The sequence below is a fragment of the Rhinichthys klamathensis genome, unplaced genomic scaffold, assembly GCF_029890125.1.
Source record: "Rhinichthys klamathensis goyatoka isolate OS25496 unplaced genomic scaffold, OSU_Roscu_1.1 h1tg000035l_1, whole genome shotgun sequence".
In the NCBI taxonomy this organism is placed as follows: domain Eukaryota; kingdom Metazoa; phylum Chordata; class Actinopteri; order Cypriniformes; family Leuciscidae; genus Rhinichthys; species Rhinichthys klamathensis.
The window spans coordinates 2883525-2900000 of NW_026606583.1; the positions used below are offsets into that span (position 1 = coordinate 2883525).

Sequence of the window (16476 nt, forward strand, 5' to 3'; positions counted from 1 at the left end):
ATCGTCAGTCAGGTAATGAAGATAAGGGTCTTGTTTTGCTGATGTGACTCAATTACTGAATCATTTGGCATCAATCCTCCATTCATTCATTCTTTCTTCACTCAATTATACAATGCAAGCAGTCTTTATATGAACTAATAAGCCGTAATTAGCCTCTAAACAGTAAGGCCAGAAACATACTCCATGCATGTACGCAAACACAAATGTTTGGTCAATACATTGCAAGAAAGTGGTAGTGTTGTGAGTAATGCTTAACATGATTTTTTTCATTATTGTGGCAGTAAAAAAACACAAGTTACCTTTAACCTAATCAGTTTGACTGCTATTTTCCACCGATTTCCACACTTTGTAACTCAGTTATTGGTTATTTATTAATATCTACATATAAATAGCACCATTTAATGAGACTAAGTAAATGTTTTAAATAACAGGCTATCATTTTCAAGTTCAAATGTGGAGCCTATTATGTAAACTTTGCCAATTTTCAAACCACTTTGTATTGTTAAAATGTCAGTAGTGTAAATGAACAACGTTACCTGGCACAAGAGATTCCCATTTATTTCCCAGCTTATGCAAAACGCAACATTGGCTTTTTAATTAACTGTTGGAATGGCAGTTTCTTTCAGTTTATCCCCTCCGTTCGGCCTAAAACACTGTGTTCATGGTCATCCAGTTTGAAATGGAGACTACAAACACAAACCTTTTTCTGATTTTTTTGCAGCCTTTATCAACAGCCAACAACGCTCTGGATCCCTCAATGGAAACTGAAGATAACGCACTTCCGCTAAACGTTTACTCTTTGAATACTTGTGCTAGGGAACAATACAAGTCAACACCATTATGACTAAAACTTTGCTAAGAAGTATTTCATACTCAAGCAAGGTGGTATTTGATATTGGTCAAGCCTATCCAATAGGAGCAGACTGTGAATGGCCTTGAACCGCAACATGCCCAGTGCATTATGGGTGTTGTAGTTTTCCTACCTATTTAGCAAAAGGGAAGACAACAGCACTTTTTCTATAGTCAGGAAGCACAGATTTCAATAGGCAGCCAAGTTTAGTTAAAAGCCCATTTTCCAGCGGCGAATAAACCCTTTAAAAATTCGACATCCCAAAACAAAGATGGAAACAAATTTGCAACCTTTTAGATCACCAAACAACTTTGCATAAATATAATGACAAATCACAATAGTAATCATAACAATTATTAATAAAGTTATCATCATGAGGTTATTATTGTTTAAAACAAATTAAACAAATTAAAAATTACTTCTGCATATTGGTTATCGAACATAATCTCTATCGCAATCGTAAATCATAAAATGGCAATATCCCTCAATCTCTGTGGCCTGACGCATTTTTGAACACAATGACGCACAAAAACATGAAGTGTTTGCATCCACGTACTTGCGTAGAGTTTGTTTCAGACCCAAGTCACACAGTTTGTAAAAATTCCACTTACCAAATTCATCACAGACACTCTCGTTCTCAACCAGCGTAGGGTGCTCGAAAGTGTCCCTGCAGTACAGGATCTGTGTGTTGTTGGTGAGGGAGGCGATTCCTCCCAGGGCCAGCACCACATGGTCCGTCAGGAGGGAGTTTGGCCTCTCCCGAAGCCGCGCGATGATGGAGCGGTACCGACAGTACTGGGGGTAACTCAATACCAGAACCTTCTTTTCCTCTGCATCATCACCTAAAGACAAGAAAGAATAATAACTCGAAATTGATCAAAATTGACTTTGAAAAAAATTACTTTTAAACCTTTAAATAAAATTGTTAGTAAATTTCACAAAAGTAACACACTGAATTAAACTATGAAGTAGAAAGTAGAAAATATTTTTTATATTGTAAGATAATGAAGGACTTGATAATGAAAATCGGACTGCTAAGTGCGAACATTTCAAAGTGCGAAAGTTTTTTCCGTATAGCAGTCAACCTTGCATTAAGATCTCACGGTTGCAGTCAGCGAAGATTCTACCAAAAACATTGTAGTTAATGCCCCTATTATGCTATTTTCTAACGCTGCTCTGATTGGTTAGATTGGTCTGATTGGTGCTTACAGAGTGTGTTGGAAACAAGACATCCAGTTAGGGGTGTAACGATACCCTCATGTCACGATTTGATACATATCACGATACTGAACTCACGATACGGTATTATAGTGATACTCCAAGACATATGATAAAAGGTTAACGAAAAATGTACTGTTGATTACAATGCTGACTTTGATATTATATTGTGGGTTTAAATGAATAGGCTTGGACTCTGTGCTTTTAACCCAAGGACAATGGTGACACCAGAATAAAAATATTCATGAATGATTCTGAAGCTGAAAATACAGAATAATTTTAGAAGAATATTCTTGCACTTTTTCACTGACTAGATATATTTAAAATAATGTTGGACACTTTTTACTGGTCAGGTAACATAAGACATTTGGTATTATAAGGACCCACAAATATTCCCCCATTCCATTATTATACATTATATTCAACATTATATATAGTAGTTTAATGTAGTACTGACACTAAAACTCTGAAAACTTGAATTTTTTTCCTCACACAGTAATCTTTTTTTTGGGGGGGGGGGGGGGGGGACTATCCACGATCCATATTGTCACTATCCACGATACATATTGTTACATTTTTGTATTGCGATATATTGTGGCACGATATATTGTTACACCCCTACATCCAGTACCATATTTGAATTTCAGCTTTAACACAATCCAACTTGTGTATTCATTGCAAAACCAATGTTTGACATCATTTGATGAGTCATAATGCTACACAATGGCATACAGCTCAAAGATCATTGATGAATCCCGTTGTCTCCAATATTTGCTTGGCAGTAATGATAATTCAATCCAAATCAAAGCGGTGTGACTTCATATAGCTAATCTTATTCTATAATGGAGGATTGTGGAGGAAAGTTGCTCCCAGGGGTGCGGATATAGATTTGTAGGCTATTATGTTTTACTATAGCCTGAGCTGCTGGTTTAACATGACAGCTCTCTGTTAGGATTGGCAATATAAAAGATTCTGGGCAGGAAGCCACGTCACTCAGTTCTTGGAGATCAGAGATCTGAGCAATTGCATTTGCCTGTTAGTCTTCCCATCAGAACTCGAAAAAAAACCCACCCCTCTTGGCTGAATCAAAGAATCATCGCATCTCTAGACCTCAAAAACCTGACATCTCAGAATTCAATTTGTAATATGACACACAAGTCGCAAACCTCAAACGATGGCGTCCCTGGAGAGAACAAGCTATTTTGCTTTATTCACACACAATGGCCGCAGACATTCTGCTGTATTGAGCTATAAAGCCATTTTTAAACATATTTCTAATTTCTGCACCACTTAGTATCACTAAACGGAACTGCAAAAATAATGACTGTTTTCAAAAAGGTTTCCCGAACACCATTGCCCTCTGCCATTGGTCACACAAACAGAATCCAACCCAAATGTGCTCATGAGAGAAAGATGAGCAAACACAAACCATCTAAGAACTTCACAGAACAGAGGACAGATGCATGATCATTTGTTTAAAAATAATTTTGTTGGCCTCATATTATTATTGCTCAACATATTTGATCACATTTGATGGTGCATGACTACAGCGGCCTGTTTCAAATGAAATATAGAGACTGCAGTCTCAAATTGATGGCTGTAGAGAAGAGAACATGAAATATTTTGATTTATACTGCTTATTCTTTTTTTGGACTTTTACAGCATCCATTACATTTTCTTCTTGGTGGAGCACATTTCCTCTCATTCTTTTTTTATCTGTCTCATCCATTTTAAAAAGCCTGGGCATTCTAGTCCGTATCAGACAATTAAAATCAACAGTGTCATAATGGTGACATTATCTGTTGAACTGATATTTAAAACATGTAGGACTTTAATTCCCAAAACATAATATTTAACTCTGTCACACATTTTATCTACAACACTGTTAGCACATGATTTCCCCCAGTAAAAAATAAATAAAAATGTTTTGGAAAGTCTCACGCTCACCATTTGATCAAAAATACAGAACAATAATTTTGTGAAATATGTAAAATAACAGTTTTGTCTCTGAATATTTTTAAATGTCATTTATCCCTGTGATACTCCAGTCTTTAGTGTCACATGATCCTACAGAAATCATTCTAATATGCTGATTTGGTGCTCAAGAAACATTTCTTATTATTATCAGTGTTAAAACCAGTTCTGTTGCTTAATATTTGATGGTTATATATAACCATGATAATTTTATAGGATTATTTGATGAATAGAATGTTTAAAAGAACTTGGAATTGTTCAAAATAGTCATTTGTAATATTAGAAATGTCTTTACAGACACTTTTGATCAATTTAATGTGCCCTTGGTGAATAAAAAGTATTAATTTATTTAAAAAAAAAAATCATATTATATCATATATAAATCATATATTATTCATTTTTTTAAATAGTATTAATTTTGTATATTTATTTGATGTATTTTGAACATTGATATTTAAGTTTAAAATGACACAAATACGGGCTTTATAGGAAGTTATAAGATATAAGATATACCTTGAGATATACCTTCTGACGAGCGACGTTACCGGGTGCTGTCCGTGGCGATGGAGCTGAATTTGTTGATATCGATGGCTCGAGAATCAATTATTCACTCATGCAGGGGCTGCTTCACTGCGTTATGTGAGAAAGCGGTGTCCTTTATAAAATTATCCCTTCAGAAATAGTGGAAATTGCATTTATTAGGATTAATGGGATATTATAAAAAATAATCCAAACTATAGCCTAGCCTATATATTTTAAAATTGTATCATATATTGCTGCCACAATAACAGCCACCACACCACCTTGGTGTTCGTCAAAAAACAGTAGGTAATTTGGCCGGAAATTTTTACGCGGGTGGTGGGAGAAAAACACTGAGATTCTGGATTCGGATGGCTATAAAAACACCGACTAACCCCTGTAAATGTTGAAAATACCGTACGACCCCATGAGAAACAATTAGCGTCCGAATAGGGCTTAACTGACAGTATGCTTTCACTGGCCTTTGAAAGCGCTCCGGGCTCTTTCATTTAGCACAACTATTCGCTGTATCGCTGCCATAGTTTGAGCAATCATTCACAATTATTCCTTTTAAACAGACTCCTAAGCCTTTACTGCCTAATGGTTTGCCAGCTGATGTACCTTTAGTTAATATAATTTTAAAAAGCTAACAACAATCAGTGTAATTACAATTTTATTCTGTGCATGAAAACACTTGAATTCGCCTAATTGAATACTTGGTGTATTAACTTCAGAATTATATTCATATATTATTTTTTTTTTTGTGCTGGTGGCCACTTGTTAACAGTGATAAGGTTAAGCTAAGAGTGGTCCAGACCAACCTTATGGACGTATGACTTACAGAGGGTCTACTTAACTAAGACTGTTTCGGGAAACACGCATTAACGATAAGGTACAGCTTATAACTTATAGAGATGTAGCGTTAAGAAGGTTTCGGGAAACACAGCCTTGGACTGTATTAAGACATTTGCAATTTTGGTAACAGGGTTTTATTTTCTTAGAAAAGAAAACAAGTCTCAAATAATATTTAGGTGGACAAATAACATTTTCTTAAGGTCCCATTCCCTGGCCATTTGTTGAATAAAAAAACCCATTTGAACTAATTTGAATAGTTTGAAGACTCATTTAAGACCCACAGTATTCTCATCATTTACTTGCAATTTGCACCACTGAGGTCGGTCTCAAAATATCCTTTAAGGGCCGCACTGTGTCATGCGAATCACTTATCCAGTAAATTAAACAAGTGAAGTATTTATCAGTGAGTCATTGAATCATTCATTCAAACTATTTCCGTCACACTTTAGATTAGGGTCCAATTCTCACGATTAACTAACTATTAACTACGACTTTTGCCTCAATAAACTCCTAATCACGGCTTATAAATAGTTAGTGAGGTAGTTGTTAAGTTTAGGAATGGGATAGTACAATATGATCATGCAGAATAAGGCATTATTATGTGCTTTATAAGTACTACACATAGGTAGGCGCTGACTAGTCGCAAAATCAACAGACTTAAATCTGCATGAGCAATCCTAACAAGTCTCATCAGATCAGAACGAATGGACATTTTCCCTATGTCAGTTTGCTCTCCGTATACTACTCAAGTGCTCCACAAAATGTCAAATGGGCCTCTGTGGGAATATATTTACATAACACCTCTCCAGCACTCGCCGCTGCCAAAGAGGACCAATTAAACATAAAACACAGGCGTATGTGGTAAAACGCCCCTGAGTTTTAATAATTCATGATATTTTTGTTCTATAAAACTTGGTTTGAGCATCTGTGACATCAATCAAAACGAATGAAGCCATTTTTGAACAGAACCTTTGTTTTGATGAGATGGAGCGAAATTCAGGCGCTCGACTTTTTCATTATTTCACAAAAGGACAGAATGTCAAGTTACAAGACAGAACAAAAAGCCCAAAGAGACAGATGAAGTGAGAACAGTATATAAATACTAATTGAAACCCAAGGTATTTTCAATAACAAAAAAAAACGAGTGTACTTTACATTGCAATTATGGTGCATCAATTCAGATAAACATCTCATAATGCTTGTTTAAAGTTGACTCTCGAACGTGCCCAAGCTTGTGATGGGAGTTTACAGGGCCATTTATCCAAATTACCTGTCACTCGTCTTCCGTGAGGTTTTTCGCCAAATCAACAATTACAAATAAGTCCATAACCCCAAAGTTCTAAAACATGAAAAAGCCCCTTTGATTAGAACACAATGAAACCTGAGCTCTCAGTACAACATTGTTTGCTATCAGCCGAACATCTTCTGCAGACACCAGGGAACTCTGACTAAGCCCCAATAAAAACAATGTACATTACGCATATTCTTCAAACGTTTCGCCAAGTAGGCCGGTGAATTCCCAGAAAGTCAAACACAGACCTTAAGATACATTCCTCTACATCTCCACCCTCCAAAACAACCCTTACCCAACTACCCTTCTCCCTGCCAATGAGTCAGCTTCAACAAACACGCTTTAATAGCTACCTGTCTCTTTAAAATATGCAGGTCAAAATATCAATTCAAGCGTGAGGACAGAGATAGAAAGGTAAAAAAAAAAAAAGAACCATTCCTGGAATCCTGACAGCAGCTGCTTGTTAGTTCTCTGGATACTGTATTAAAATAAGCGTGTGTTGATGCTAAAGTTATTGGCGTGTGTTAGTATTAGTGCTCTCTGCGCCACAGAACACAATAATGAAAGGAAAAATGTGTGTCATCGCCACGGCAACTGTTTTAATGCAAGACTCCCCGTCAATAATAGTTAACAAAATTGCACTTCAGCCATAAACCCACAAATCAATTTCCTGTGTGTGTGTGTGTGCAGAGATTGTAGAGACATTTTAAATGCATGTCTTATTATAGTTGGGTTCAGCATAATCAGTCTTTCCCTAATTATTATTCACAGCCGCGACCTCTAATGAGTCAAAAACATCCATCTATTAATGTTGCGGGCTGCTGAGATTCTGCGCCCCTGTTGGGTCATTAAATGGGTTCTGATACTTCAATATGTCTGATGTGAGAGCCAGAAAAGATTCTAACATACACTACCCGAGCAATATCGATCGTGATGATACAGAATAACAATGTACAGGTTTATTTGGAGGTGTAAAGGACAAAAGAAGGGCTGTGCGATTTGGTCAGAGCAATCATACTGCAATTATTTTGATTTGAAAAGAAATCTGTTAACAACATTTAACATCTCAGCTGCTGTTTAGATATCAAAGCTACAAGAATAAAAGGCATAACATCTCACTCAAACAGGAGCTCTTTGTACCAAGAGAAATGTCTGTGCCACTAGCATCACTTGCAAAAATAATGACAAACAAAAAATTGAATATTTTCAAATTTTTTCCCCCAAACACTTTCCTCATCTATCATTAAGTCGACAAACAAATGGCCCCGCCTCAAACTCATGCTATTGGTTGAAGCACTGCTGCTATGTTGCTATGACGGTGCCACAGTTTACAATTTTCAGGAAAAATCAACACAAGTTTAATCAAAATGGTATTTTATCACATCACATTTACTTAAGTCCTTTAAAAAAAAAAAAAAGTTAATTGACCAAAGTAAACTAAATCTAACTCTCATTCCAATCACTTTGCAGTTGTAAGTATTATTAATACATATATATATAGTATTTATATATTTTTTTGCTTGTATTTTTATATTTTCAATTTTCTTTTTTAATTTTAGTAAAATTTGTATAAATTGTGTTATGTACTTTTGTCATTTTTATTTTTAAAATATTTTTATTAAGCTGAATTTTTTATTTAGTTTACTAGTTTTAGTTTACTTTTAAATGTATTTTATTTCTGTTAGCTGCCAAGACAAAACTTCACATTTTCATGTAAATTTCGAATATAATGTTTTATTTGATTTATTCTATATTTCAATTAACGGTAAAAAAAAAAAGAAGTTTTAGTTAATAACAACACTTAAAGCGAATTCAGATCTATTTTTGGTCCACTCAGGCTACGTTTACATGACAATAATGTGCTAAAAACAAAAAAGTGTTTCCTTTACTTTAAGTTGTCAAAACGATCCCTGTTCACACGGATCCGCGGAAACTACTAAAAACGTTGTATTATTCATGTCAGGCCAGTAGTTGGCGATGTCAATTTGTAAAGAAAAACTATGCGCCTACAGACTGAACACGTAATATGCATACGCATGACGTCACCGTTTTTACAAATTCACGTTTTTTTAGTTTACACGGCGACAATAACTGTATCGTTTAAAAAACGTTCACTTTTAAAAAAGCGCGTAACAAGTTTTTCGTTTCTAGTTGAAACCCTTGTCATGTAAACGGACCCTTAAACTCAATCCACTTCTCATAATTAGTCTCATAAATACTACATTACTGCAATATTAAATTTGACTATTATTTATATTATACTGAATTTTACAATTCTATTACTATACAAAATTATTTTTTTATTATAACATTATAATTAAATGTCTAGCCCTATCCCAATTAAGATTTTACCATAATTAAATACCGTAATTGGTACAGTCATGGACACAAGTTGTCTTTATACATGTTAACTATAAGTTGAAACTGTTTTGAATGGTACTGTAACAGTTTAAAACTTTAAAGACAATTCCAGGTACCCGCTAGGCTGCTATTTACGAGGACTGTGTGCTCTGTAAGACGCTGGGACACAGTAAACAGCAGTACTTTAACTTTGCATTTCTCCTCCACAAGGTATGCAAGATAATATGAACGGATTCCCCAGATAACCAATCACCTGCCACCGTTTCACATACATATATAAAGTGTTTTATATTCAGATGTCCCTATTACGCCTTCTTGTTCTTCTCCAAGGACTTGGCGGTCTTAAAATCCTGAGAAGCGTTCAAGATTCAACTATTACCCTTCAAACAAGCCTTTTATTTACTCAATGATGGACAGACACCGTACGGTATTTTCACCAAACTGAGAGGAAACATTCAACTGAGAAAAACACAATGTTTCTGCACTCAGTTATACTGAAACTGTTTCTTTTGGTGAGTTTGAATGATTGTGCCACAAGAATCACTTGACGATTTAACCCAATATATTGGGTTATATTGTTTGTGGGCAGGACAAACCCCTAATTCTATGATATTACTCTTTATTTGTTTCCAGCTTGTCCGAGCTTAAATTACCCTGAGCTCATTTTTCCAGGATATCCCCAGATGTCGACACGAAACCGTTGGCTGATGATTTATGGCACCTGTCGATACTTTACATCAGTGGGCATTCGTCCGCTATAGTTCCAGCACAATTCGTGTTGCTTCCTAGCAACAAGCCTAAAGCATAATATTCCTAAAGGGGGACCGGCTCCAAATATAACTGTCTGTATTATTGATTACCACGCAGCAAACTTTGCATTTAACGGCTCTTGTAAAAACATGACAGGGTAGAACAAATTTTGGTCATGTCAAAATGTTCTACTTTGTTAAGAGACACATTGAGCCTATTATTCTAATGATGCCTCTATGTAGAGAAGTGAATAACTAGGTGCAACCACATCCAAAAGACACAGATATTGTGTTTGGGAAAGAAAGATCACTTCCCACGATGAACTCAAGAAAAAGGAATTATTGATATAGAGTTGAGCAAACTAAAGGAATACATTTGTGATTATTCAGCTTGCTAGCATACATAAATTAAGCAACATTGTGAATGTTGCAATCATTTAAATATTTGTCCTCTAAGTTTCCTAAACTGTGTCATTAGACTAGTTTTGCAATGCCTCCCTAACACGAGTATGCGAGCATGGTGAGGCGTCTCTGATTTAAGCGTTCAGTTAGAATGTTTGATTCATTTCTTTGAATCAGTTCAAACTAAGTGAATCCGTCGAATATTTGTTTGCATCTTCAAATACATTGCGTGTTCTTAGAAGTCTCAGCATGGCATATTTCATACATTCAAATGTTTTTTGTAACAATACACTAAAGAAACACTTTTTGAAAGAAATAAAGGTCACATAAATTCATCTAAAGTGGCAGTAAAGACATTTATACGGTTAAACAGATTTCTATTTCAAATATATGCAGAATTTTCTATAAATCCAAGAATCCGGTAAAACATGTCATCACAAAAGTATTAAGCAACACAACCGATTTCAACACTGACAATAAAAAAAATGTTTCTTGAGCACCAAATCAGCATTTTAGAATGATTTCTGAAGGATCATGTGACACTGACTGAATACTGGAGTAATGATGTTGAAAATTCAGTTTAATAGATTAAAATAGAAAACTGTTTAAAATTAAAATAATATTTCTCAAAAACAATTACTGTTTATATGCCTGTTTAACAATTACTGTTTATGTGTGTGTGTGTGTGTGTGTGTGTGTGTGTGTGTGTGTGTGTGTGTGTGTGTGTGTGTGTGTGTGTGTGTGTGTGTGTGTGTGTGTGTGTGTGTGTGTGTGTGTGTGCGTGCGTGTGTGTATATATACAGTATATACAGTATATACACACAATGTAATTGTACTTTTAATAAAAGTCAGACTGTCATAGCATTACCATATGGCTGAAAATAAATAGCTTCCTTTGTAAGTGCTAGAACACCGGGTGATTAAGCCTCCGACACCCACCTTTGTGTTTCTACAGCTGTTGAGTTACTAAGAATACACACTTATGATGTTATTACACAAAACACAATTTAAAGCTAAACCTTTCTAACGTGCGTCCAAGGTCTTTGTGTTCACTAGCTCTCCAGATTGAATGAATGAAACAGATGACTTGTTTTCTAGAGATATATCTTTCATGCGACAGGACATGCATATTTGTGTGCGACATACAGCACAATGACGGAGCGAGCCGTTCACGGACTTGTGAACGTGAGGCGTGGGAATTGTATGTGTACTGCACAAACTCTCATGAATTGTTCATATAATGGAACATCTCTCGTACATACTACAAAAGCTCCCTCTTTGAGCGGCACCCCAGAATTTATCTCCAGTCGAGTCCAAAACAAAGGAAATAAAGGCACTTTCATCTCTGAAACTCATAAGCACAACAGGGACGCATTAAACATTGCCAGTCTTTGAAAACCAGGAGAAACAGCGGAGCATATATAGCTAATTTTGATGAAATAGTAAATGCACAACAATATTGAATTCTTTGTGTAATGTTCAGTGTTGGGTGCAGTCCATTACAAATTACATGATAAAAATTGCAGTTAGTAACGTAATATATTACATTACACATTTTAGGTAATGTAATCTGACTACTTTTTGATTACTTTCAGATTACTTTTGACCTAACTTGTTTATAACATTGATTTGAATCATTTAATCTTGTACCATACTAAAAAAAAAAATACAAAGAGAAAGAAATATTATAAAAAAAATTGTTATCAACAACACAAAGTGCAATAAGCATTACATTACGTCAGGGTTTCCCTAACTAGGGTTTGTAAAGGAACTGAAGAGGGTTTATAAATTTATGAAAAGCTTAATTAAATCATAAAAACAATCAAAAAGGAGACTAAATATTTCATTTGTTTATGCTGTGCGGCCTTTCGATTTTCCATGTAATTATAGTCGCCTGACTAGTGTCCGATTTGTGTGTGCAATGCCACAAAACTTTCGAGAAAGGGACATTTAAAAGATAAAAAAGAAGAATGAGGGAGAATCAATGAATTCTGAATAATTTATTTCCGTTTTGTGTGAATATTAAGTAATCATGTAATCAATAAAGAAAGAACTGTATTCTGATTATGAGTATTTAAAAAAGTAATCAAATCTAATTACAAGTATTTCATTTAGGAAATCTGATTACATAATTCAGATTACATATAATCAGTTACTACCCAGCACTGATTATGTTACTACATAATAAACCTGAAGTCGGTCAATAATTGATATACTTATGCTACTCTTTCTGATGTTTTAATCAACTAATCCATTGCATACCATAAAATCCCTGACACAACATATAGCGTAGCTCCCAAGTTTGCATCTACATTCTTTTATTTTAATAACAAATTTCAATATATTAACAGTCAAACACTAGAGACGAAAGACATGCATGTCAAAGCGATTAACTTGCGCTTGTTCACGGGGAACAGCAAATGTATTCTGGGGAGCCCCGCTGGAAACAATGGTGGCACTCATGTGACTCAACATGATGACAATAGCCATAGACAGAGGGAAAGAAGCGCATTACCCAATGAAACTAATTAAAAAGCATTTTGAATGTGACACAAAGGAGGGATTAGATGACAGAGGATAAGAAGATAGTATGCTATCAATGCACTATTGTGCTGATTTCTTCATCTGCAGTCAGCGGTAGACAAGGCCTTTTCAATTACTGTCCAAAGAATTAATCATTCATAATTCTAGGAGCTGTCACAAAGAGCATGCATATTAAGGGATCACAGTCCATCTTGAACTGTAGGGGTTCTGCGCTATGAAGGAATAAAAGCACACTGATACAGGCACAAGCTCTCATTTATAGACAGATGTAAAATGATTAAATGAGGTGGGCAGTTTTGCTTCCGCGATTGGTTAATCGTATGATCTTGGATATTCGTTTAAATCGCGATTAATCACGGCAATAACTGTTATTATATTAAATTATATTACATTATAGGGCTGTCACGATTCCTCGATTAAATTCAGAGTACTTGATTTGAAAAAAGCCATGATTGCAATTTATTTGTGTCGAGTAACCGCATTATTCTACAGATTTCTAAGGCTGCACGACGTATTAAAACCATTTAAAAAACATAGCATATATAGTGCTATTGTGAATTCACAAAGGCATATATGCCTCAATCAACTCCATCTGTGTTTTGATTATCGTTCTGAATCCGATCCAGACGCGATTTTCTCAGCTTTTTCCTCAAAATGTTGCTTTTTTTAATGAAACTTACCCACATTCAAGTGTTGATAAAAAAAGTTGTTTTGTTGTTGTTTAAAAGCAAAGGGTTCTTTTTTTTTGTTTTTTTTGCATGTTCAGATATTCATACAACAAAATATTTGGGGGGCCATGAAACTTGTGAAAATTATCAAAAAATCGGACGCTGGCTGGCAACTTTTTTCAAAAATTCTGGCAGAGAAAGAGTTAAAACATAAATTTCAAACAAAAAGCATAATCGTTATTAATCTGACTGATGCATCGATCCATATCAAAGCATCATTACACCCCTATTAAACATATATGCTATTATTCAAGTAGCTAGTTCTAAACAGCAAGTTTTTGGTCTTGAAATAGAAAACTGACTATAGAAAAAGACTTTATGAAAAAGTTTATGCTAACGCTATAGTGCCCCTTGTAAAAAATACTGAGAACACAACGTGCACTACTATGCGTAATTAAAAGGGTTCTTACAGTACCAAAACCTTTTCCATTTAAAATAACTCCATCATTCCACCCAGCTATACTCTACGGGAAATCAGTTCATGACTTCTGAAGACTCGAAAGGGTTTAGCTTGATGAATATTAGACACCACGTGTCTAAGAAGTGCAATGTCGACATGTTTAAACTCAAAGAACCACAGTTCGTGCGACGACAAGAAAGAAAACACTAGAGTTCACTAATGGCCGTTATTAAGCAGCACCGACACTCACTGGAGGTTAAAGGTCAAACTGACAACTGCCCTGGGGCAGAGGGGGTGAGAGGTGGCAGCTGATTGGCTGTATAAGAAATGTTTTAATGTCCTAACTGTTCTCAGATCAGCAGTAAAGGGCATCTTTGTTCTACTGTCTCGAAGGGCTTACAGCTAACTTGATAAATCAGTCCAAGAGAGTTTTTCAGTCACTGAAATATCAGTTGACAAGAACACGGTTCTCTCTGCTTTGAAACGCATGCTGCTGTCTTCCTTTTCTGCAAGCTTGTGCAAATCACCTGGAGGTTTGAGAGAAGCCCCCCGAGAGCAATACCACATCCTCTAAAAAAAACATCAATGAGGTCAAACTTAACAATGCAAAAAAAAGAAACCCACTCCATCCAAACATTCTGTCATTGTGTGCTCATCCTCATGTCAAACCTGTACTATTCATCATTTTTTCCACGGGACATAAATATAGCCGATATATAGTGATTCGTTTACAAAAAAAAACTCAGAAAAGTCCCATAAAATGCCCATATGATTTGTACATCATATTTCAAGTGTTCTGAAGTCATACGACAGCTTTGTGTGAGGAACAGACACAAAATGAAGTTCTCCATTTGTGTTCCAGAGAAGACGAAAAAAAAAAACATGTAATGTAAAACTTTAAATGCAGTCTATAATGCAACCCGGATATTAACCTAGCATGAAAAGCCTGACATATGAAATATTTCATTCTTTTTAAATGAAACGGTTTATTGTACCTTTAGGCAAAATATTAAATAATATATATATTTAAAAAGTTTGCATGTGTTTTTTTGTTGAGTATCATATATGATACATTAGGGTTTTGTGGCTCATTCAGGAGAATATGGAGCACATACTCAAGAAGAAAATACACCTCAATTTTATACACCTCAAAAATATACAATTTTGGTGCAGATGTTGTTATTTGTACGGCCCAAAATAAGATAAAATTCTGCATGTAATGTAAATCAATGAGATTACAACAGTCAAGCAGACTATTTAAATAAAACGCATATAAATATCAGTTGTCCCTCTATATTCCCAATGATACGTCTTGATGATATTTAAATGCTTAGTTTTATGATCAAAGTTTTTATTGTGGGGGCAAAACATTTAATCCAATTTAATAAAATGATGATTGAGAGACGTACAGATAAACTCAAGGTCCTCAAAATCCTGATCATATTTTATACTTTTTCTATTTTAACATGATTAAAAAAAAAAGAAGAAAAAAAAAAGATGTATGGATATCAGTCAAGTAAGTGTTCACGCTGATATACAAGTTATTCTTACATATAGGCCTACTTTATAAAAATAAGTAAAGATTTCACAGCAGTAAGACTCGTGTACCACGACCTGAAGGGTGACATTATTAGAATGATCCTAAAAGGCATTTGACTTGATAAAAAAGTATAAACCAGACGACAGAACTAGTATAAACTGACGTCAGAAGGCATGTAGTATGTGTAAAACAGGTTTTTCAGTAAAGTTTAATACGTTTAAAATGTAAAGGCCTTAGAAGTTGTGTATCAAATATGATACAGTAGGCTTTATATAAGATTAAGATCAAATTGAGCGGAATAAATTTGATTAGCAAATAATTAAACCCCTCATGCAAAGCCACATGACTGAGCAAAATGAATTATCACTCAAAGGCAAGAGGACACTGCAGCCAAATAGAGCATTAATTAGCCTATGAGATGCAAACCGCACAATGTCTGAGACGTTTAATATTTAAGGAAGGCCTTCTTGGATTTCGCAGCTCCCCCAAGCTTGCTCAACATGAAATGATTGGTTGACGATAATAACAGATTAGTCATCGTGAGTGACTGAGGCTTGGCACCAGACACCACAATAAGCCACATTGTGTTTCCTGACAAACGCAGCCGGCCCCCTCGCTTTAAAATATAAGAATCCACAATAGCTGCCCGGAGGGAGTTACGTACTTCAGAAAAGATCACCACACTGCATTAACATTTATTTGAATTTCCTTCTCCAGGAACAAATGCAGCTGTTTGAGAACATATAATGCAATACTCCTAAAAGACAAATGAACGCTTATTTTCCATCTGTTGTTGGCAACTTTTGTTACGTTTTTCCTCTTTCCGTTCAGCTTCAGGTTGTTGGGGGGGAGGGGAATGGAGAGATTTGCTGTTATAGGAGAAGTAATGTTAATAACTTGACTGTTGTTTCAGCCTCTGTAATGGACAGACAATAAAACTATTCATTTCCTCAAAGGTCAGGCCTGGGAGACGTGCGCATTGTTGGACTGTCTGCTGGCAAGGACGCTATCTCACCTCGCATACTTCAGCTCAGGGAGTCTTGCC

General features: G+C 35.4%; 1 protein-coding gene across 1 annotated transcript in view; it reads right to left on the reverse strand.

Moving 5' to 3' along the window:
- arid5b (AT-rich interaction domain 5B) overlaps positions 1 to 16476 on the reverse strand; it is a 119704-nt gene that overhangs the window by 78724 nt on the left and 24504 nt on the right. The window contains exon 4 of the mRNA XM_056245875.1: positions 1462 to 1692. Coding sequence (XP_056101850.1) covers positions 1462 to 1692 — 231 coding nt within the window. The remainder of the gene's footprint in view (positions 1 to 1461; positions 1693 to 16476) is intronic.